This window comes from Jaculus jaculus, chromosome 13, assembly GCF_020740685.1.
Source record: "Jaculus jaculus isolate mJacJac1 chromosome 13, mJacJac1.mat.Y.cur, whole genome shotgun sequence".
NCBI lineage: Eukaryota > Metazoa > Chordata > Mammalia > Rodentia > Dipodidae > Jaculus > Jaculus jaculus.
Genome location: NC_059114.1, coordinates 13,197,355 through 13,221,414, shown reverse-complemented (window position 1 = coordinate 13,221,414; position 24,060 = coordinate 13,197,355). Strand labels below are relative to the sequence as shown.

The window sequence follows — 24,060 nt, the reverse complement described above, 5'->3', positions numbered from 1 at the left end:
CAGGTCAGCCTGGGCTAGAGTGAGACCCTACCTCAAAAAACAAAACAAAACAACAACAAAAACCAAAGAACAAAAATAAAAAAAGGAAAAAATACACCAATTTTTAATTTTATTTTTAGTTTTTAGAGATAGGGTCTCACTCTAGCCCAGGCTGACCTGGAATTCAGGGTGGCCTCAAACTCAAGGCAATCCTCCCTCTGCCTCCCGAGTGCTGGGACTAAAGGCGTGTGCCACGATGCCTGGCTAACAGCAGTGGTTTTTAGCTGTGCCACTCTTTTGTGGGGTTTGGGCCATGCTGATGAGACTGTGTGGTTTGGATGGGTGGCTTCTGATGTGCCAATTGGAGGATGTTCGCTGGGACAGCAATGTCTCATTTAAAAATCACTAGGAGCAGAGGTGGGGAGCTGTGGTGTCACCACATGTAAAGAATGAAAAGGACAGCCCTTCAGCCTGGAGGGACTGTGAATTACACCCCAGGACACGCCCACAGGACAATTTGACATGGTTCCACCCAGGGTTCTAATTTGAGATTCTGATGAGGCTTCACTGCGGTCTCCTCCAGGCCCTGGAGGGAGCGGCCTTTGAAGTTCGTCCTCCCTGCGGAACCCAGCACACTGGAGCCATCTTAAACAAAGGAGGGGTGAAGAAGAGGCAGTGTGCTTGTGCCCGAACCAAAAAGCTCCAGTAGGAATAAACACGCCTTACTTTTGAAGTTAAATGAGGCACTTTCCACAATAAGGCCTTTTACCCATACGCGACGGCGGGTGGCACTGGGCAGCCGGGGCAAGACTAGAGTGGCTGTTACCCACTCCCAAGTCAGGCTCTGCGCTTGCATACGTGCCCATGTGTGTCCTGAGGTAAGTCTCACTATGTCGTCCAAGCCAGCCTGGAACCTGCGACCCTCAGCCTTGCAAGTGCTGGCGTTACAGGCACACGCCACCATGACCAGGGGGACGACTCTTTTAAAACACATTTACGATTACTGTGCAAGTGTAGATGGTTCAAAGTGTGCCACGTGAATGTCACACCTACACAGGACACAGAACTAACAAGTTTCCTCCCTGTAGCTCAGCTCATAGGCCACCGCATGAAATCCAGGTGGCCCCTCAAGGGTAGGGTGTGGGACACAGACCACCTGCTCAGACTCAGGCCCTGGACCTAGACATCTACCACTTAAAGCTTATTCTCCAGGGGCCTTCACAGTTAGGGTGACCCCTCAGCTAACACTGCTCACAAACTAGTGAAGTTACAAAAATTACTTCGAAAGCTGGGCATGGTGGCGCACGCCTTTAATCCCGGCACTCGGGAGGCAGAGGTAGGATCGCTGTGAGTCAAGGCCACCCTGAGAGTGCATAGTGAATCCCAGGTCAGCCTGGGCAAGAGTGAGACCCTACCTCGAAAAACCAAAAAGAAAAAAAAAATTACTTTGATTCACTTTGCTTACTTTACAAAGAACAATGACCCTCTCATCTCGCAGGTGTCACGGCTCTGGACACGCTTGGCTGGGTCATGCTAGCCTTTGGGAACCCCGGGGGGCTCTGGCCAGCACTTCGGGATAAGTGAGGGATCCAAAAGAGAAAGCCATTGTCTTACATTCTTTTATTATAATATATGTGCATATCTCTTTTATGTACAATTAGTCTATCAAATAAGCAAACCAAGGCATTCCACCAGTGCTCCTCCCCAGACCAGACTTAGGTAACTGCACGCCTTCACGCACTCAGTGGGCTTCAGAACTCAGCACTGCAGTCTGACTTTAGCTCTGAGGCCAAAATACATATTAACTGCATTAAGGCAGCGAAAGTGAGCTGGAAGAAACCAGAGGTTGGGAAGAAAGGGTATATTTCAGGATTGGTGAACACGGTGTGGGTCTTGGAGCTGTCGTAGTGCGGGGGAGGCTGGGCGCCGAAGCGTGCACACGGCGGGCAAGCCCTGCGGTGACTGGGGACCGGAGCCGCGCACACGGCTCACTGCTTCTCTGTGTCTTCCTTCTTCGGCTCTTGCTTCAGTTTGTAATCTGCCAGGGCGGCCTTGATGGCATCTTCCGCAAGCACTGGAAGGCACGGAGACACACACATGCTAAGTTTTCTAGGCACTGGAGAGGCGGTCTTAGGGAAGCAGAGCTAGCTAAGCAGGAAGGCGCCCAGGCTGTGAGGCCTAATGAAGGACTCGGTCCTGTCCTGGGATTGCTTCCTGAGCCCGACCACTCCTATGGGTGGCTTTGGGGACAGACTGAGCTCTAAACACCTGGTTTTCTGGGCTAGTTGCTTAGCTCCCTGGAAGCAAGTCCCTCGTTCCTGTGTAAAGCTGGGATGTGCATGTCTTTTTGGCCACGACAGTGAAGGGGTGTCCAGAAAGTGTCTGGCCCTTAGTAGGGACACAGCAGATGTCAGTTCTTGAAGTCTGGACCAAGTGTGGCAGATGCTGGTGAAGCTTGCTGGCCTGTTCTAAGCCATGCCAGCTGCTGAGGGGACAGGTCTGCCACAGCTCTCTCGTGAGCCTGAGCCTGAGGGCTTTCTTAGGAGTTGCATGAAGAGGGAGGCCACAGGGAGGGCTTAAGCGGGAGGGGCTGGGAGGGGGGTCGGCAGGGAGTGGCAAGAGCACTAGCTGAAGATCCCACACCGGGACAGGCAGCCAAGGCTGACATCTTCCTGGAACCGTGAGAGAATGTTTACAAACTGTGGCCTTTCCTCACGGTCCTTAACATTCCAGCTCAAGTGGACAGAACTCTGTCCCGGCAGGCGTCCCGAAGACATGTCAGGGTGTCCCTAGTCCACTCCAGCTTTTCTCTTGAGTTTCCCCAGGCAGAGGCTCTGCTCTGACTTGTAACTAATGTACTGGGTGAAGTTCACTCTCTTTCCCTGACGCGGCTGGCAGGATGGAAGCACTAACTAGTCCTGAGGTGTGTGGGCATTCTCGTAGGACAGTAGATAGTGCGTGTCACATGTGGGTCAGCCACTCCACAGACAGATGCCGACCCTGGCAGGGGAAGTGTCTAGACCGGAAGTGGGAAACACACAATGAGCAGAATGCTGGCCATTTCTCCTTGGCTCTGCCTGACTAGCTACTGTGTGGTGGAAGCAGCAGACTCGGATCAGCGTGGAGCTTACAGCTGGCTCTCCCTCCTATTAGCTGAGAGATGGGGTGCCCTCACCTGAGTCCCGCTCCACTGTCTACTGGGACTTGGGGTGTCTCTGAGTGCTCGGTGTGGTCTGTGGTGCACATTACCTCCCCGCACAACGCTAGAGCCCTGGCTGAGGCACCACAGACACTACTCCTCTGAGGCTGTAAGGGCAGATGCCATGAACAGTAATTCTCTGACAGTCATATGGACAGGCTCTACGACCTAAACGAATTCTGCCATCATGTGAGGTGATGTGATTGCCAGCCATCCCAGCCACCTGGCATTTGGAGCAGACTCACTGGAGCAGTGCAGTTTCACGGGCGGAAGGCAGAGCTCCTTGGCGATGTCTGTGTTTTTGATGGTCAAGGCTTCCTCCACCTGAGGGCCATGAGAGAAAGAAGGACAGAGAAAGAATGGGCGCTCCAGCCGCTGTAAGTGAACTGCAGAAGCATGCACGGCCGTGTGCAGCTGGCTTACGAGGGCCCTGGGGAATCAAATGCAGGTCTCACAGGCAAGCGCCCTAACCGCACAGCCACTTCTCCAGCCCCCGAGGAGCAGCTTTAAAGAAGTTTTATCCGGCTAGGGTCACACAGAAAAGGGGAAGGCCAGAGTGACTTTCAGGACAGCCTGGTGGGGATGTCTTCTGTTTAACAACTCAAAATAAAGGGCCAAAGGACTCAGGTCTTCTTGGGACTCCCAAAGTGCACCAGGGCTGAGGCTGCGACCTCCAGAGGGTACCCACACTTGTCCCGACGGCTGGCTGAGTGACAGCATCAAGCCCCTCTCACTAACAGAAGCAGGCGCAGGACACACATCTGCTCAGGCCAGCAGCAGGAGTCTCTGGCGGTAGGGGCCGCCTAGGCCTCTGTGGCCAGGCTGAGCTCTGGATAGTCACCTCTCTGCCCAAGGATGCCTTGTGCCTGGGTGAGAGTCCTGTGGGATGACGTGCGACAGCCACGGCCTTGCCCATGTGGAACAGAGAGCTGGCACTGAGGAAGGTCATCTCACAGGCTAGATCTCAAGGCTGGATGGTTTGAGGTAAGGCCTCTCTAGCCCACGGTGACTTGGACTCATCCTGTCGCTCAGGCTGGCCTGGAACTCAGGGTGATCCTCCTACCTCAGCTCCCAAGTGCTGGGGTGTCAGGTGTGAGCCACCACACCCAGCTTCTCCCCACTTTATGATCACAACCCTGTGCCATCTAAAGGCCAGGTTCTGGGTACGCACGTGCACCATTTCACTTCCCCTTTCCCCAAAGACAGTTCTTAACCAACTGCCTCAGAGCCACTTCCTGCCAGGACAGAGGAGGCTTGAGATGCAGGGAACAGTGGCTGGCACAGGGCTGTGCTGGGGAGCTGGCTGGCACCACAAGCACATCTCTCTATGATGAAGCTCCCACACCAGGTTGTACAAAGATTACAATGTTGAACATTGTGGGCTTTACAGAACTAAAAAAAGAAAAAAGTTGAACGTATGTGAATTATAAACGAACTCCAGATGCTTGTGCCACTTTTTGGGTTTGGTTTACACGGGTGGCTTGGAAACTGAACCAGTGTTGCCAGGCTCTGCAAGCAAGCACCTTTTTTAACCAATGACCCATCTTCCTTGTCTTTTTTTTTTTCCTTTTTCTTTCAGGTAAGGTGGTAGGGTCTCACTCTAGTCCAAGCTGATCTGGAATTCACTATGTAGTCTTAAGCTGGCCTTTAACTCACAGTGATGCTCCTACCTCTGCCTCCCAAGTGCTGGGTTTAAGCACCACCATGCCTGGCACCAAAGGTGTTTTTCTCCCCCCCTTAATATGAGTTGTCTGAAATCCTTAATAGAGGATGAGAGAAAGTAGGTAAGAAAATAACTACTACACAGCACACCTCTGATGGGACTTAAGACTCTTCAAAAACTTCAAGAACATCGGAAACTTTAGAGAAAACCCCAAGATTCCTTTTCAGTTCTGTTAGGACAAGGGAGATCTTTTTCCTATTTAAGTGATAACCCCTTAAACAAAAATGACTAATAACCAAAAACCTCAAGGAACAGCTAACAAAATGGTCCATAAGTTCCAATGTTTGAGCTGGGCATGGTGGTGCCTGCTTTTAATCTCAGTACTTGGAAGGCAGAGGTAGGAGGATACTGTGAGTTCAAGGACACCCTTGGAAAACCAAAAAAATAAAAAAAGTTCTAATGTATGGAATGTATTTAACATTTGGGTTAAGAAGAAATGAACATTTTTGAGCATTTTGAAGACATGTTACCTTTTCTTTTTGAGCAGTCTCAATGAGTAGCTCAGGCCAGTTTTTTAAAATTATGGAACACACAGGATGCACGCATGTTCGTGTGTGGGGGGGTGCGTGCGCATGGAGGGTAGAGGAGAAACTCAGGTGTCATCATCAGCTATGGCTTCCGTTTCTTTTTGAAACAGGATCGCTCACCAATTAGGTTACCAGGCCAGCTTTGAACTCATGAGCTCCTTGTGTTAGATTTTCTTTACTTTTCTTTTTCCTGTGACTCCCTAGACTTTTAAGAGTCCGGGTTGCAGAGAACATGATTTAATTCTGCAAAACTTGGGAGCAACCTTACCGTCTTCCCTTTCACCCACTCCGTGGCTAGGGAGCTGGAGGCAATTGCAGACCCACAGCCGAATGTCTTAAACCTTGCATCCACAATCTTCCCCTTTTCATCCACTTGAATCTAGAAGAGAGACAAGCGTGGAGTGTGATTGTTTTGGCCTGTCCTCTAGAATGCAGGAGGCTGCCACTCCAGGGGAGCCTTCCTCACTGGCTCTGGTCTGCGCTGACTGTCCACACCCGACATCAAGCTGTTGTTAATTACTCCCTCGGCTTTGTTTCAAAGAGTTCTGTGATGAACTTAAAACAACTACACAGACCGATCTGGTAAAGATAAGCAGGGAAATGATGCCTTTTAGGTCACTTCCATTTTGTTTGCAACCCTAGTTTGCTATGTGGCTTTCTTTGAATTCCTAATTGGGGACGTTTTGCCCACAGCTGCTGGGGCCATCTGCCTCCTTAGACATGGGGGAATCTGCGACCAACGTCTTCAGTTAATTCTTTTCTCTTGGGCACCTCCTCCCTTCTTTCTGCTTACCAAGATAGGTACGGAGACTGCTGGCAAGCTACCCACTCACCATGAACAAGGACACTGCAGACAGTTAACAGTTTACCCAGGGTAACCCACCATTCTAATGTGGGGCGAGGTTTGGTGCTGGTATCCCTTGTCTCACTGAGGAGTGCTAGATCCTTGGAATTTCTCTTTGGTCAACAAGACTCACAAAGCCTTTCACTTGTTAGTTGGGTGTGGTGGCACACGCCTTTGATCCCAGCACTCTGGAGGCAGAGGCCGGAAGGAGGATCACTGTGAGTTTTGAGTTCAGCCTGAGACTACATAGTGAGTGAATTCCAGGTCAGCCCGGGCTAGAGTGAGACCCTACCTTGACAAAAACCAAACCAAACGAAACCAAAACAAACAAAAATACCTTTCACTTACTGAAGGTGGGATTTAAGCTGAGGCAATGATTAGGAAAGTGAGACTGGTGTCCTGTTTCAGGATGGTTCAGCAGGACAGAGCCTGAATCCCTTTCTCACCATCCGTAACACAGCAACTCATCCCATCTCACAGGGATAAAGACAGAGGCGGAATGAAATGCTCTGAGTGTCCATGCTCCGTAGGCTGTGAAGCACTGTTTGGCAAAGGGGCTACTGTTGTCGCCATTAAACACAAACCAGCCCGTACCTGTAATTTCATGACATCGCCACACGCAGGTGCACCCACCAACCCGGTTCCAACGTTTTTAGATGTCTTGTCAAGAGACCCGACGTTCCTGGGGTTCTCATAGTGATCCACAACCTGAGGTGACAGGGACAAATACCATGATCCTGTTACCAGTCACAGTCTCTCTCCCTACCAGCAACGTGAGCCTGGCACGATGCCAAGGACTGCCTGACTTACTGATCAGAGAACCAAGTGGCCCAAGCGGCACCTTCTCTCCGGGAATTGTGGAATGGCTGTGACAGCCGCAGCACTCATGACTTTAGGGTTTTTCAAAACCGCAGTCACATGACTTCTACACACTGACATCACCAGATTGGGGTTTAAGCACCAACCGTGCCATTTACAAATAAAACCCATCCTCAAAGGAGAATGCTTGCTTGAAAATTCTAATAGATTTGGGATGGCCTTCTTGGAAGTTTCACGGTGACACTTAACAGAAGAGGACTTGCTATAAGCGAGTCTCTCTTTTTAACAGTGTCACTGATGTAGTTCAGGGCCCTGGAGCCACTCTGGTGTAGCAGCGCCCCCTGGTGCTAAGAGCCTGCTAGCCCAACTCCCTGCAGCTACTAATGTCAACAAAACGCCCTCCATGAGTGTGGGGGTGGGGAGGGAGAAGAGTGAAGCCTTTGGGAACCAAAACAGAGTCCACAGCCACTAAACTGGCACATGCCAGCCTCTGACAGCCCTGAGGTTTGTTGACCAGTTGTTCATAAGCACCTTGATTTTCTAGTTGTGACCCCTTCCCATTCCTCCCCGGCCACCCTTGACTGTATGCACTCTAGACTTTCTGTTTCTTGTCGACCACTGTTTCTTGAGTGAATCTATGTCAAGGGGACATTATGCCTCCAGAAGTCAGGGGACAGCAAAGTACCCATCTATCTCCTTTTGCCCTCCATGCCCAAAACAAACAAACAAACAAACAGACAAACAAACAAACAAACAAACAAAAGAAAACCAAGACTTTGTTGGTTAGGTGCCTGGCTTGCCTCGGAAGCTGCGTCCTTCTAAAATGATAGCATTACCCTAAATGGTTCCCATAGGTTGGGCTTATGTGCCAGGTACTGTGCCCAGGGCCTCTTTTCACACTGGGAGAAGCAGGGTCAGCGAGGGGCCGAGACTTGCCCAAGGTCACTTAGCAGTGACCCAGCTGACGGTCATGCTGCTGTGTGTGCAAATCTGTGTGTGCGTCCATGGGCTTAATGCCAAGTTCTGGGACCCTCCCTCCTGGGCTGTGGACAAGTTTTAAAGCTGGGAGCCACGAAGTCACGGGACCCCCTGGAAGTGGGGTCGTTAGTCGCTGTGGTCCGTAGATCGCTGGCGTGTGTGTATTTGTGTGTGTGCATCTAAATGTGTGCGTCAATCCCTGTGTGTGCATCTAAGTATGTGCATCCACCTCTGTGTGTGCACACATGTGTGCGCGCGCGTCCCTGGACTCCATGCCATTTTCTAGGACCCTCCTCCCTGGGCTGTCGACAGGTTTTAAAGCTGGGGCCCACGAGGTCAGGGACCCCTGGGATTGTAATCGTCGGTCGCTGTGGTCAGTGGACCGCAGCGGTCATATCCCTGCGCAGCAGGTGAAAACAAGTCCAGGGACACAACCTCCTCTGCCGGCCCGGACACCGGGCTGGAACCCGCCGCCTGCACGCCCTCGGCGCCGGCGCCGGCGCATCCCCCTCGCCCGCCCATACCTTCTTATGATAGAGCCGGGCTGGGGCTGACAGCTCCCGGGCGGGCAGGCGCGGACTCCGGAGCAGCAGCGCCGACGCCGCCCGCCGCAGACGGCCAGCTCCAGACGCCGCCATCTTGCCGGCTGGCGCCTGCGCCGACCGGGAGCGACGCCGAGGGGCGGGGCCTGTGGACGCACGCTCACGCGCACGCGCGCGCCAGTCGCTCTCACGTTCCTCTCCCGCCCCCCCCCCCCCACTCCGGGCTGTGCGCCTGCGCTCTCCTGTTCCGTGCGCCGTTGTTTCTGCATTTTGGCCTGGAAAGGGGCGTGGTCGGGCCGAGCGCGGGCTTTGATTTCGTTAGCTCTCGGGTTGTCCGAGTGTGGAAGCCGAGCTCGCGTTCCGGGGACCCGCCGCTGCAGTGTGGCGCAGTCGGGATCGCTTTTTGCCTAGCCTCAGTTTTCAGGGAAGAAAGCTGAAGTTCGGAGTGACTTAGTAACTTGCCCAAGGTTGCTCACACTTAGGCATACTTGGGATTTGAACTTGGCTGACACTCACTGAGACCCCTGGTTCTTGGCTATGTGTGTGTGTGGCTCGCTAGGTCTGGGTCTTCTTTGTACTAAAGCAGTCGCCGTTCTTTTTAATCCACGGGGCAAATACATGTTGAGAACTCAACTCGCTAGGTTGTCAAAGCGCTGCTGCTGGATCCCGGGCTTGCCTTCTGTGGAAAGCCAAACACACAATTCCTGCCTGGTCAACCTTACTAAAGAGGGAGAGACGCGATGAAGGCAGAGAACTTAACCGGTGATTTCCTACTCAAATGATCTGAAACTCAAGAACACGATGCGGATTTCAGGAAACCTTCACATCAACTTCTGCACAAAACAGCAGACGCGGTCTTTATGGAAGTGCACGCCCTTGAGCATTGTTTATTACTGTAAACCCGTTGCTAATACCGACTTTCAGAATACGACTCTTAACAGAGCCGGGAAATGGACATGGCCATCTCCACATGCTAGGTATTACATAAAAAAGGGAGGACGTTCTCCAGGAAATAGATTTATGTAGTGGATGAGGCATTCGATTCCCACCCCTCCTGCATAGAAGGCTGGTTGGGGGGAATTGGTTGCTGAGAAAACTGAACTAGATTTCCCGGAGGACTAGGCTCTGAATAGGACGCTTGTTCCGAGACGCTCGCTGACCTTCTCAAGATGGCGTCAAACCCGTCACCACAGACACCACTCTCACTCCACGACTTCCTCTATGGCCGCCACTTCCTGTTCAAAGACCCCTCCTCCCCAACTTCTGTCCGAGGTTGTGCCGGAACGCATGCCTTGTTAACGACCTCCCTTTCCGACGGCAGCTGGTAGAAGTAACATAAAAATATTATGCATTGCGGCAGATTCACGGTTTTCCGGTCACCCGGGGCTCCCAGTTCCCCTTCCGGCGACGAGAAAGCGGCATTTGGATCAGGCGAACGCCAGGGGTAGCCCGGCTGCGGCGCGTCTTCGGCGGGCCCGGCGAGGACCCCGAGAGTCGGCTGGCCTGCGCAAGATGTCCACGGCGGCCGCCGCGAGCTGCGCCTCGGAGCCCGAGGCCGAAGCCCAGGCTCAGCCCCAGGCTGAGGGAGCCGAGGATGGAATTAAGTCGGCCAGGACGAGGAGGAAGGTGTTGTCTCGGACTGTGGCCGACTCCGCGTCCAAGGTCCCGGGGCCCGGATGGGAGCAGCAAGAGGAAGGCGAGAGCGACGCGGATGCGGATGGAGAGGAGGAGGAGGATGAGGATGAAGAAGATGAGGAGCTCGCCGCGGCCTCGTCGGCCGACAGCTCCCCCGAGGACTACGAGTGGGAGTACGACGAGGAGGAGGAGAAGAACCAGCTGGAGATCGAGCGTCTGGAGGAGCAGGTGGGCCGGGGGTTGGGGGTGGGTGGGCAGCGGCGGCTCCTTCCCTCGGGTCCCCTGGCCCGCCACCTCCCGGGCCCTGGCCCGCCTCCCTGGTTCTCCGCCGACTGGAATCCCGCGGGCGAAGCGACGGAGCTGCCGGCGTTGCCAGCGGCTTGTGCGCGCCCCGTGCTGTGCTGGACAGATCCCATTGAGTCCTCGCCAAGACCCGGGCAAGGAAGTTGTCTTAGAAACGGAGGCGGGTTGGAGGAGCCTCTTGTTTCAAGGGAACGCTTGCGGAGGCCTCCTGCCTCTGCAAACGAACTCCGCATGCCACTACTTCCTGCATCAGGCTTTTCGTGGGTACTGGGGAAAAACGATCCCGGGCCCCTCAGACTTGCATAAACAAGCACCTTTAACCATTGAGTAGTCTTATCCAGCCCAGGACTCGCATTCAACTTCCCCCAACCCTCCTCCCCCCCTTTTTTTTGACTTTTCAAGGTAGGGTCTCGCTCTAGCCCACACTGACCTGGAATTCACCATGTAGTCTCAGGCTGGCCTCGAACTCACAGCGATTTTCCTATCTCTGCCTCCCCAGTGCTGGAATTAAAGGGGTGCGCCACTGCCCCTGGCTTCGTACTTTTTTTTTATTTTTTTAATTAATTTATTTATGGGGGGCGGTATGGGCGTGCCAGGGCCTTCTGCCACTGCAAATGAACTCCAGATGCAGCACCACTATGTGCTTCTGGCTTTACTTGGGCACTCGGGAATAGAATCCAGGCCTTCAGTCTTTGAAATCAAGTGCTTTTAACTGCAGCCCAGGAGTTGCACTAATTAACAAGACAATTTAACTAATTTTGAGAACTGAAATTGAAATAACATTTATTTTCCTGTAGGGATAAAGGTGATGGTAAAAAGGGATGTAGGAGGGAAAAAAAATTGACCGAGATGTTAATAGAAGTGGAAAGGTCGAGGTGTCTGTGTCCTAAAGCTAAGGTCCAAATTCCTTGACTTCCTGTGTAGATTAAGGAACAATTCCTGTATATTGTAATTGTCATAGTAATTACAACCCAATGCCTGGCACCAGATGATTTCTGAGGTATAACATTAAGTGGTAGTAGTGTCTCTTGCAGAATTCAGTGTGCTGACAGGAAATAAGTGGAAAATTCTTTTTTAAAAATATTATATAGATAGAGAGAGAGGGAGGGAGGGGCAGATAGAGAGAGAATGGGTACACTAGGGCCTCCAGCTGCTGCAAACAAACTCCAGCTGTATGCGCCACTGTGTTCATTTGGCTTATAGGGGTCCTGGGGAATTGAACCTAGGTCCTTTGGCTTTGCAGGCAAGCAGCTTAACCATTAAACCATCTCTTCAGCCCATAAGTGGCAAATTATTTAATTTAATTTAATTTATTTTTTTGTTGACAACTTCCATGATTGTAAACAATATCCATGGGAAGTCCTTCCTTCCTTCCACTTTCCCCTTTGAAACTCCACTCACCATCATATCCCCGCCCTTTCTCAATCAGTCTCTCTTTTATTTTGATGTCATGATCTTTATTTTTTTTTAATTTTTATTAACAACTTCCATGATTATAAACAATATCCCGTGGTAATGCCCTCCCTTCCCCCACTTTACCCTTTGAAGCTCCATTCTCCACCATATCCCCTCCTCTCAATCAGTCTGTTTTTTATTTTGATGTCATGATCTTTTCCTCCTATTATGATGGTCTTGTGTAGGTAGTGTCAGGCACTGTGAGCAAATTCTAATTAGAGTAATTTGTGAAGAGATCAATAATGAGACCCTCTGTAAAAGTGTGCGCTGGGGAACCTGGAGTTCAGGTTTTTTACCCACAGCTAGGAATGGCAGGGCCTGCTGACTTCCTTTTGGCCTGGAGGGGTGAAGAGATCTGTGAGTTCCCAGGACAGGTGAGTGGAGAGCTGAGGGCTGCTGGGACCTCTGCTATTGGGCTGAAGGAGAAACACCCAGACCTGCTTCCCTTTACTAGTGCCCCCTGCTGGGCAAACCTTCGTGGAAGCCAGAGAGCCAGGAAGCCCATTGTGGTCAATCACCTGGGACCCAGGAGGAGGGAGTGGAGTGGATTGGAGCTGTGGGACCCCAGAGAGGTTGAGCACATTCTCATTGTGCTGATGAGGAAACGAGTCTCAGAAAAAACGATGGGATGATTTGTTCTAAGTCACTCAAATGGGATTTGAACTGTTAAAGGTTATCTGTGAGCCAAATGTCACACTGGATGTGTGGTCACTCAAGTGGATTCGAGTGGATGCGGAGTTGTGATGAACCCAGGGTGCACACTTGACCTTGCCTGGGTGTCAGGGTCTCTAATGCTCTTTCTGGTACTAATGTTTTTTAAGTTACAGGATAATAAGAGGACCTATTGTCATCATTTATCCTGATTGTCATCACATCTGATTTTTGTCACAAGAACCTGTTGGAGCAGGCAGGGTTTACTAGTTCTCTTTTTCTACCTAAGTGTACCAAGGTTATTTACTTGGCTGCTTTACTGATGCAGGGTTCTCTAGCCCAGACTGGTTCAGAACTCACTCTGTAGTTCAGGCTGGTCTTGAACTTGTGGCAGTCTTCCTACCTCAGCCTCCTAAGGTTATAGGCATGTTTCAGCATGTCTGGTCCTATTTGTTCTATTAAGCCCAATCATTCAGCATATACAGTGTGACAGAGTGCCAGGCTGGCTGTGTCTCTGTCCTTTAATGAAGTAATTTCTGCCTATTAGGCTGTAGCCTAGGCCTTCCACTGAGCTCGCTTACTCATCTACGAGAGTTGAATCACTTGTTCTAGAAGGAAGGGAATGTTAGGGTGAGGGAAGCTAAGTCCTTGATGGGGTACTTGGCTTACCGGGGGACAGATGGATCAGAGCAGATATGTCCTGGCTGCAAGTGTCTTCCCCAGGTCCTGAGGGTGGGGTGGAGCAGAGAACGTGACCACACAGCATAGCACTTGGAAAGGAGTCGACCTGAAGAGCTTCCAGCTTCACCCTGGGTCCTGGGGTCTGGAAGTGGACTTTCCCAATTCCCCATGTTCTCAGTCTTAACCCCTCTGCCTCCTTCCTGCTGTAGGTGCCCTCCTACTGGAGCACAATGCCGGGTCATTTCCCTGCTGGCCTGGGGAGAAGAACTTGGCCCTCCCTTGTTTGCATCCCCAGTTCTCACCCCTGAATGTACTTGGCAAAAGGTGGTGTCTGTTGTTGACGTGGTAAGAGCAGCATGTTTTCAGGATTGGTGGTGGTGTGCTTAAACTGAGCGGGCATGTAAGGGCCTTCTGCAGATTTTTCACGCCCCCATGCAGGGCAAAGACCAGCGCTTTGGTCATAAGTTAGTCTGCGGGAGTAGAAGAAAGCCTGTGCAAGTTATTCGGTCCAAGCCTGGTGCCCCCAGTTGGTAAAGGGAATGTCAGAACACCTTCTCCCTCCCAGGACAATTGTGCGATTTTGGTGCCACACTCATCAGCCCCTTGAAGAGAAGCTTTTCCAGCCCTGCCTTCGTTGCCTCCCCAGTTGCACCATCTGCTTGTCTGGTATTGCACCCCCTCTCCAGGTGCACGTGCACGTGGTCTCCTTTTCACACTGCTAGGGACCTGGAAAGCAGCAGATCAGTTCTCTGGAGCCTCGTCTTTTTTAAAACGCCGTTCGTCAGTGAAGACCGTCTGAGCCTAGCGTAGACCAGCGTGTGTAGGACGTGGAAATGCCCCGAGTGCGGGCAGGTCAGAGCACATCCCCACAACATTTCCAGAGTGCTTTTTCCTGTTCCATGTAGCCATCTTGTTTGGCTTGAAGGTCAGAAGTTGAGATCAGTAACTACAGTAGAGGCAGTTTCTCTACTTCAGTGACTTTATGGCTTTTTCTTCTCTGCTTTACATATGTTCGACATTCCTAACAGGGACAGCAAGGACTTTCCCACCCTGTGCACGTTGGAGTCGGCCCCACGGGAGAACCCTGACTGTCCTTGTTTACCTTGCTTGAACTGTTGGAACTTCGTGAGTCACACTTGAGAGTCCACTGCGAAATATCAGTGTCCTGCTCACTTACTTGAGAACCAGAGGCCAGCAGGGGATTTGATCTCTTGTTCACTGACTCGAGCCAGTGCTTTGAACTCCTCAGAGATCATGGGCTGGTTTGGCTTGTTGTGCTTTGAAAATCATGAGCAGGAGAACCTTGCCAAGAGTCTTAAGGTTTTTCTTTTTGGAAAAAGCTTGTCACTGCATTGCCCAAGCTGGCCTTGAACCCTAGCACAGGCTGCCCTCAAACTCTTGATCTTCCTGCCTCGTCCTCTTGAGTAATGGAGTTGCATACGAATTTCCTCACAAATTACTGATGATCTTCACTGACAGCTTTTGCATGATTTGCTGTAAAGCTGCTCCCACATGCGTAGTCAGGGTCATAGAGTTAGTTCCGCACGTGCTTTGCTGCGTTCGTCCACCCACACGTCAGTCTGTCTGTCCTGTGCTGGTTCCCCAGTCTAGCTCTTACTGCTGATGTTTGTTCTCTGCTAAAACAAAGCCTCCTGATTATTTTTCTTGAAGTTTTTTTTTTCCTCTATGTACATTTTAGAATTGCTTTTTCAAGGTCTGTTTGTTTTTGTCTGTCTGTCTCTGAGAGAGAGGTCGGGCTGGTCGGGAGCTCCCCAGCGGTGCTCTTGCTCATCCTCCCGACTTGAGGTGCCCTGACGCCTGCAGAGTGTGGTGGGGCTTGATTGGAATTGCATTAAGCTTATGGATTATGTAGGTTAGAATCAATATCCTTAGCGTATTTAATTCTTTTCTTAAAAAAAAAATATTTTTGGGGGGGGTTTGAGGTAGGGTCTCGCTCTAGCCCAGGCTGACCTGGAATTCCCTATGTAGTCTCAGGGTGGCCTAGAACTCAAGGCAATCCTCCTACCTCTGCCTCCTGAGTGCTGGGATTAAAGGCGTGCGCCACCACGCCCGGCTCCTTTTCTTAAATATATATATCTATATCTCTATATATTATTTTTGTTTATTTACTTGAGAGAGAGAGAGGAGAATATGAATGGATATGGGCACACCAGGGCCTCCAGAGACTACAACTGAACTCCAGATACATGCGCCACCTTGTGCATCAAGCCTGGGTCTTTCGGCTTTGCAAGCAAGAGTCTTAATTGCTAAGCCATCTCTCTAGCCCCATGTCTAACTTTATGTGGGCAGTGAGGATTGAACTCAGGTCCTCATTCATGTGCAGCAAGTGCTCATACCCACCGAGCTGTTTCCCCAGCACCTAGATGATTTTTGAGGCCTGCAGTGATGCAAATACTGTGTAGGTAGTTATGATTTTTTTCCCCCTTTGGTTTTTCAAGGTAGGGTTTCATTTTATAAATGATTTTTTTTAATGGTAAATCTATAAAACTTGCCACCTTAAAATTTTTAAATACAGGGCCGGAGAGATGGCTTAGCAGTTAAGTTGCTTGCATGCAAAGCCTAAGGACCCAGGTTTGATTCCCCAGTACCCAGGTAAGCCATATGCTTGAGATGGTGCATGTGTCTGGAATTTGTTTGCAGTGTCTAGAGGCCCTGGCATGCGCATTCTCTCCCACCTTCCCTCCCTCTCTCTGTCAAATAAATAAATAAATAAATAAATGCCTCATATTGAAGACGTGCGGTTTATTGTGCATGTTACTCTTGTTGCGGATCTCCTTGCTAGTCGTGTTGTTTGTAAAGGTTTTGCAGGTTAAGTTTGGCTTGCTATACAGTCATAACATGTGGGTCCTTCTCATCTCCTTGGCTCTTCCAGCCTCAAACTCAAGTACATAGTTGACAGAAGGTGATTTTCAAGGTATTCACTATGTAGTCTCAGAATGGCCTTGAACTCATGGCGATCCTCCTACCTCTGCCTCCTGAGTGCTGGGATGAAAGGTGTGTACCATCATGCCCAGTTAAAACTATTGTTTTTAAAAGGATTTCTCCTAGTATTTCTCTTTCAGGAGTTATGCTTATATGTTAAGGAGGAACCATTCCTGGCACACTAGTGAACATTTTTTAATCATGATTAGACGTTTTCATCAAATACCTTTTCTGCAATGAGATCACTGTTTCCCCTTCATCTAGTGTGGAAAATTACAGGAAGGGCTTTTCTGCAAAACTGCCTTTGAGATTATAGTGTGAATGTTTGTTCCTGTGAAGGCTCGGCATGATTGCTCTGTGACTCATTGGTCTTGTGTTTTGTGGGTTCCTTCCCTTTGACCAGGCCTGGTGTGGTAGTTTGATCCAGGTGTACCCCATAAACTTACGTGTTCTGAATGCTAGGTATTTCATGGTATCAATCTTCACAATTTGAGAGAAATGTAGATAGCTTCCACTTTTACTTCTGTCTCCACCTTAAGCATCATGTCTTGAGCATCAGGTGGTCTTAAAAATACTTGTTTCTTCCTCGCCTGTGCTTTCAAAATCCTGAAGAGACAGTCATCTCTTTCACTGCATTTCTGTTCTTGTTCTTTCTTCCTGGTGAGCTCCAGAGCCCTCTGTAGCATTCTATCTCTAAAACTTTCTTTGGGCTGTTGAGGGGAGGTCTGCAAATGACATTCTTTCAGTTTTTCTTAGTTTAAGATGTATGATAGCTTCAAAAAATAACAACAACAACAACAAAAAAAGGTAGGAGAGATGGCTTAGTCTGCGAAACCTAAGGACCCAAGTTCGATTCCCCGGCACCCACATAAGCCTGATACACAAGGTGATGCATGCGTCTGGAGTTCATTTGTAGTGGCTGGAGGCCCTAGTGTGCCCATTCTCTCTCTCTGCCTTTTTCTCTCTCTAATATAAATAAATAAGTAAAATATTTTTTAAAAATCCATTAAAATGGTCCAGAGAGAATGACTCAGCAGTTAAGGTGCCTGCCTGTAAAGGCCAAGGACCCAGGTTTGATTCCCTAGTACCCACATAAAGCCAGATGCACAAAGTGGTATATGCGTCTGGAGTTTTACAGAGAACAGTGGCCCTTGCACACCCATTCTCTCTCTGTGTGTCTTTCTCTGTTTGCAAATAAATAAATATTTTTTCAAAAATACTGAAGCCAGGTGTGATGGTGCAGGCCTTTTATCTTAGCACTCAGGAGGCTGAGTTAGGAGGCCATGAATTCAAGGCCACCCTGAGACCTCATAGTTAATTCCAGGTCAGTCTGCACTAGAGCAAGACCCTATCTTCAAAAACCAAAAAAAAAAAAAAACAATTAAGGAGCTAGGGAGATGTCTCAGTGGGTCAGAGGGCTCGCTGTTCAAGCATGAGGACGTGAGTTGAAGTCCCAGGAACGACATCACAAGCTGGGCATGTCTGTGTGCCCCTGTAACCCCAGCACTGAGGGTCCAGAAGACAGCGTGAGGTCCGGTTTAGTCAGAGGCCCTGTCTCAGGGAATCAGGTAGAACAGGGATAGGAGGAAGTTCAGTACTGTCCTCTGGTCTCTGCTTCTGCGTGTACACACACATACATAGCCTGCACGCATACTAAACAAAGATTCTCCAGATTTTTGTTTGAAAGGCTTCAAATGTAAAAGTAAGCCTTTGTGTACACGTCACTTGGCTTCAGTAGATGTGAACGGGTTTGGAAAAACCCTGTCCCGTTGTATGACAGCTAGCTGCTAAAGGCAGAGGGGCTTTGAGGCAGGCAGACCCAGGAGTGCAGAGAGTGCAGCTTATTGGGAGCTTACGGACAGAGCACGTCTTGGGTAGTAGCAAGACAGGTAGACCCCTGCCGCCCAAGGCAGGGTGCACCTGACGTTTCTCAAGAACTATTAATATGGCCAGAATCAGATAAGAAACAGTGCAGTTGTCTGCCTGACACATTGAATGTGGCTGGTTTTGTGTAGCACTTGGCATGTGTGCCAGGGTCACCTAATAAGTGGCATTTGTGGTCAAAGTGGTGGTTATGGGTAAGATGGTTAGAGTCATGTCATTCTGGATCCCTACATCAACCTGTTGCCATTTGTATTTCTCTCATAGGGATTTTCACATATTTTGCTGAGTAAAATAAAAAAGCTTTCATAATGCATCTGCCATTTTAAAATCCTCACAAGCATTACAAACTAGAAATTAGCAGCATTCACATTTTATAGATAAGGATGTGGAGGCTAAGGGAATAACACTTGCCTACACACATTTATTTATAAATATATTTTAATTTTTATTTATTTAAAAAGTATTTATTTGCAAACAGAAGGAAAGAAAGAAAGAAAGAGTACACCAGGGCCTCTTGCCACTACAAATGAACTCCAGACCTATGTGGCACTTTGTGCATCTGGCTTTATGTGGGTACTGGGGAGTCGAACCTGGGCTAATCCAGGCCTTGCAAGCCAGCACCTTTAACTACTGGGCCATCTCCCCAGCACCACATACTCATTTTTTTTTTTTTTTAAATTAGACTGCCTTTTTTATTTCAGAGGGGATCCAAGTGTCTTCTCATAGGAATTGTAAAGGAGCCAGTTTCCTTTTCGTAAAAACTCCTCCTTACCTGGGCATGGTGGCGCATGCCTTTAATCCCAGCACTGAGAGGCAGAAGTAGGAGGATCGCCGATGGCCATGAGTTCGAGGCCACCTTGAGACTACATAGTGAATTCCAGGACAACTTGGGCTAGAGTGAGACCCTACTTTGAAAAATCAAGCCAAACAAAAATAAAACAAAACACCTCTCCTTGTTTTGTTTTCTTCTTTTGGGTCCAGTGGCTCTCCCAGTAGAGTTTACCTTTCCCTTGCTGGGACAAAACAGGTGACTAGAAGCATCTTAGGGAAGGAAAGGGCTTGTTTTCGGCTAACCGTTTCAAGGGGAAGCTTTGTTGGGTGGGGCTGGAGGGGAGCATGGCCGGCCCGAGCGGGAAGCCCTCTGAGTGAACTAGCTGGCTGGCAAGAGGGCGTCTCGACTGCAAAATCCCAAGGCCACCCCCAGCGACACACCTCCCGTCAAGGCCCCTCCTTCTAAAACAAGCTGGGAATTAAGTACGAGGTTCAATCACAAACAGTGAGTTTGTGGGTATGTTGCACATTCAAACTACCATACCCAGCTGGCATATTAATTTTGTTATTGGCCAAGATGTGCGACAAAAGCTGTTATTTTGAGGTTCACTTTGGTCACTTTTCCTTTTAGCTGTCTATCAACGTCTATGACTACAACTGTCACGTGGACCTGATCAGGCTGCTGCGGCTCGAAGGGGAGCTCACCAAAGTGAGGGTGGCCCGCCAGAAGATGAGCGAGATCTTCCCCCTGACCGAAGGTACCACTTCTGCCACTGGGTGCTTTTAGAGGTTCGGAGAGTGTGTGCTGAAAATGGGGTACACTCCTTAAAGAAAGACTGGCACAGAGAGCATAGTAGGAAGAAGGAAGCCCGCCGACTATGTCGTTACCTTACAGCTTTTGGCCGGTCATGTGAGCATGCGGTCCAGAAGCCCGTTCTGCTTCCTGGTGTCTCGACCCTGGTACTAAGACAGCATTTCTGAGCAGAATTGAACTTTACCCATTCCGTAAAATTGTAAATATAATCAATGTTCATAGTGTTTTTTCTGTGTTCCACTATCGTGTGTGTGGTGTATGCACATGCGTATGCAGATGTGTGCTCCACACATGCGTGTGTGGAGTGTCCGGTGTCCTCTGTTGCTCATCCTGGTTTCCTGAGACAGTCTCACCGAACCCACAGCTGTTGTTATCGATCAGATCGAGCAGCGAGCCCAAGAGCGTCCCTGGTTTTTACTCCCCACAGGACTGGGCTACAGACATGTACGGCCATGTTCAGCTTTCTACATGGGTGCTGGGAATCGAACCCAGGGTGCCTCAGGCCCTCTCTAACCCTCATGCTTGCTTGGCAAGTGCTCTTAACCTGTTGAGCCTTCTTCCCAGCCCCCTTTATAGTTTTTTTTTTTTTTGAGGTAGGGTCTCACTCTAGCCCAGGCTGACCTGGAATTCACGATGTAGTCTCAGGCTGGCCTCAAACTCAGTGATCCTCCTACCTCTGCCCCCTGAGTGCTGGGATTAAAGGCATGTGCCACAATGCACATGTGACTTTGCATGCTTGTGTGTCTGACTTACATGGGATCTGGAGAGTCGAACATAGGTCCATAGGTTTTGCAGGCAAGATCCTTAACTGTTAAACCATCTCTCTAGCCCCCCCTTTTATAATTTTAATGCAATGTTTTATGCATTAGTTTTTGTGTAGTACTCATTTAGTTTATTTCTACATATTTGCTTATCGAAAACAATTACATCGAGAAACTTGGTACTTGAGTCTTCATGAATATTCAAAAGTGACCTTTTCTGCAGGTGTCATAAAACCTGATTTTAGATCCAGTGCTGACCCTGCCTCTCTCCTGCAAAGTGTAGCTTTTATTTTTATTTTTTTAAAATGGAGCTGGAGAGATGGCTTAGCAGTTAAGGCACTTGCTTGTGAAGCCTAACGACTCAGGTTCAGTTCCCCAGAACTCACATAAGCCAGATGTACAAGGTGGTGCACATGTCTGGAGTTCATCTGCAGTGGCCGGAGCCCCCGGTATGCCTGTTCTCTCTCCCTGTCTCCCTCTATTTCTGTCCAGTAAATAAAAAAAATATTTTAAAATTATGTGTTTGGCATGTGTGTATGGGTATGCGCATGCTATGTGAACATGTGAGGTCAGAATACAATCTGAAGGTGTTGGTTCTTGCCTCCCATCTCATTTGAGACGGGGTCTCCCTTTTTGTTTGCTGCTGGGAAAGTCGGAGTAGCAGAGCTGAGACCTTTGGGATTCTCCTGACTCTGCATCTCATTGCCGTAGGTTCATTGAGGTTACAGATGAAGGCACATCTGCCTTAATGTGATCGCTGCGGTTCTGAACTCCAGTGGGCCATCTCCCCTGCCCACAGTGTCGGTTTGGAATGTAGATTCTGAAGTCACATGACCAGGTTCCTTCCTGGCGAGACCTCTGAGGGGGCGCTTAGGCAAATCTTGACCACAGCTGAAGGCTCGGATTTCCTAGCACTGAAAGGAGAGTAACAGCAGTCTGTCTTACAGCACGTGACAGATTTCTGTGACCTGGGCCAGAGTGTGTAATGAAAAGTAGACAAACTGGGCTGGAAAGATGGCTTAGCAGCGAAGGCACTTGCCTGCAAAGCCTAAAGACCCAGGTTCAATTCCCTAGTACCCATGTAAGCCCCATGCACAAGGTGGCATGTGTCTGGAGTTCATTTTCTCACTCTTATCTGCCTCTCTCTAAATAAGTACATGAATAAATACTTAAAGAGGAGGCCAATCATTTGTGCACTGACATGTGAGGAAGGCCTGCTGTTGTCTCCTAGAGCTCTGGCTGGAGTGGCTGCACGACGAGATCAACATGGCCGTGGACGGCCTGGACCGCGAGCACGTCAACGAGCTCTTCGAGAGAGCCGTGGAGGACTACATCTGTGAGTTCCGAGCCCTGGCCAGATGGAGGGTCTGGGGGTCACCTCGTCAGCCCCGCCATTCTGAGCTAGCTTGGCAGATGTTGCTACCCAGGAAAGAACATTCGTACCTAGAAAGACGTTAGATAACTTCCCTAGTGGTGGTTGTTGGTATTCCGTAAAGAATATCTGCTCTTAGCGATTTCCCCTTGCCCCTTGAGGAGTCTGTTTTCTCTTTTCCTTACCTTTATTTTTTATTTTTTAATTTTTAGCTTTTCGAGTTAGGGTCTCGCTGTGGCACAGGTTGACCTGGAATTTATTGTGTAGTCTCGGGGTGGCCTTGAACTCACAGTGATACTCCTACCTCGGCCTGCTGAGTGCTGAGATTAAAGGCGTGTGCTACCAAGCCTGGATAAACTATTCTTTTAAGCAGAAAGACAAAACTAAACAAATGTACCTGATCCATCCATTTTCTTGCAAATTTCATAACTTCGTTTTTCTTTACTGCTGAGTAGAACTCCATTGTATAAATGTACCATATCTTCATTATCCACTCATCAGTTGAGGGACATCTAGGCCGGTTCCATTTCCCAGCTATTATGAATTGAGCGGCAATACATGTGGTTGAGCAAGTATCTCTAAGTCAGTGAGATGAGTCCTTAGGATATACGCCTAGGAGTACTATAGCTGGGTCATATGGTAGAGCTATTTATTGCTGTCTCAGGACCCTCCACACCGATTTCCACAACGGCTGGACCAGATTGCATTCCCACCAACAGTGTAGAAGGGTTCCTCTTTTTCCTCATCCTTGCCAGCATTTATGGTCATTTGTTTTCATGATCATAGCCAATCTGACAGGAATGAGATGGAATCTCAACATAGTTTTAATTTGCATTTCCCTGATGATTAGGGATGTTGAACATTTTTTTTTAGATGTTTATATGCCAGCTGTATGCATCATAAAGAATTAAATTCAGTAGTTTGGTCTTACCAGCATGGGAGTAAAGAGAAAATGAATAAACCCAGAGTGATGCCAACTTGACTGGTCTCGAATCACTTGGAGACAAGCCTGTGGGCATGTGTGTGTGGGTGGGTTGAGCTGGGTGGAGCCACTCTCTGTGGCTGACACCATTCTGCGGCTGACCTGAGGAAGGGGCGAGCGAGCGGCCCAGCAGTTCTCTCTGCGCCCTGCCTCGTGCCGCCGCCGCCACGACTGCCCTGTGGTGATGACGGCGCCCTCCAGGTGCCAACCAGAGGAACCCCATTTGTTTCTTTTGTGGGGTATTTTGTAACAGCAACAAGAAAAGTAACTAGTATACTGGAGGAGATAGAGGCAGAAGACCAGAAGTTCAAGGTCATTCTCCTCTGCACAGTGGGTTGGAGGCCAGCCTAGGCTACATGAGACTCGCCTAAAGGAAAGAAACAGGGCCATCATCTCATTTCTCTTTTCTGCTTAAGCATTAAGAATAGAGATTTAAATACGGATTTTTCCTCCCTCCCTCTCTTTTTTCTTCCCTTCCTTTCTCCTCCCTTCCCTTCCCCTCCCCTTCTTTTCTTTTTTTTTCTTTCTTTACCAAGGTAGGGTCTCACTGTAGCCCAGGCTGACCTGGAATTCACTCTGCGCTCTCTGGGTGGCCTTGAACTCACAGTGGTCTTCCTACCTCAGTCTCCAATGCTGGGACTAAGGCATATACCGCCACACGCTTGTAAATACAGATTTCTAAGCTGATATAGAGTCTGAAATAGTTACTTTATTCACTGCTGTGACCAAGTCACCTGTCAAGAAACAGCTTAAGGAAAGGGTTTATTCTGCTGTGTCCTCTTGAGGGGCTGCAGTCCATCATGGCGAGGAAGGAGGGTGTGGTGGCAGGCGCAGGAGACAGCTGGTCACGTTGGGCCCCCAGTCAGGAAGAAGGTGAAGAGTGCTCGTGCTCAGCTTGCTTCTTCCTCCTCTCATGTTCGGTTCAGGACCCGAGTCAGTGGAATGGTGGCCGCAGTTAAGGCGGGCCTTCCCTCCTCAACCCAGTCCAGACAGCCCCTTGCAGGCGGACCCAGAGACTCATCTCCCAGGTGATTCTAGGCCTTGTCAGATTGACCATATAAAGCATCACAGTGTCCATGGCTACAGCTTCCTGGCACTGTGAAGCAGAGGCAGAAGGATCACTGTAAGTTCAAGTCCAGCCTGGTTTACAAACAGTTTGAGGACAGCCAGGGCTGCTTATTGAATCCTTGTCTCAAA

The 24,060-nt window shown here is 49.4% G+C and overlaps 2 protein-coding genes across 2 annotated transcripts in view; one reads left to right on the top strand and one right to left on the bottom strand.

The window, feature by feature from the left end:
• Positions 1 to 1,584: 1,584 nt before the first annotated feature.
• Positions 1,585 to 8,720, bottom strand: Iscu (iron-sulfur cluster assembly enzyme). The gene is made up of 5 exons (XM_004664101.3): positions 8,594 to 8,720; positions 6,867 to 6,980; positions 5,697 to 5,807; positions 3,424 to 3,502; positions 1,585 to 2,053 (listed from the first exon to the last, which is right to left on the bottom strand). Exons 1-5 carry the CDS (start codon positions 8,705 to 8,707, stop codon positions 1,968 to 1,970), a joined length of 504 nt encoding a protein of 167 aa, XP_004664158.1. The 5' UTR covers positions 8,708 to 8,720; the 3' UTR covers positions 1,585 to 1,967.
• A 1,393-nt stretch (positions 8,721 to 10,113) lies between these two features.
• The window catches only part of Sart3 (spliceosome associated factor 3, U4/U6 recycling protein), a 38,233-nt gene continuing 24,286 nt past the window's right edge, over positions 10,114 to 24,060 (top strand). Inside the window, 3 exon segments of the mRNA XM_004664100.2 lie at positions 10,114 to 10,474; positions 19,566 to 19,692; positions 21,741 to 21,845. Coding sequence (XP_004664157.2) covers positions 10,124 to 10,474; positions 19,566 to 19,692; positions 21,741 to 21,845 — 583 coding nt within the window. The 5' untranslated portion in view covers positions 10,114 to 10,123.

Bases quoted from the DNA above. Each gene is read 5' to 3' on its own strand.
- Iscu (XM_004664101.3), bottom strand. From the start codon at position 8,707: ATGGCGGCGTCTGGAGCTGGCCGTCTGCGGCGGGCGGCGTCGGCGCTG. The intron at 6,981-8,593 runs GTATGGGCGGGC...CTGTCACCTCAG, and splicing joins CCCGGCTCTATCATAAGAAG to GTTGTGGATCACTATGAGAA. The intron at 5,808-6,866 runs GTACGGGCTGGT...TCTCTCTTCTAG, and splicing joins GCGATGTCATGAAATTACAG to ATTCAAGTGGATGAAAAGGG.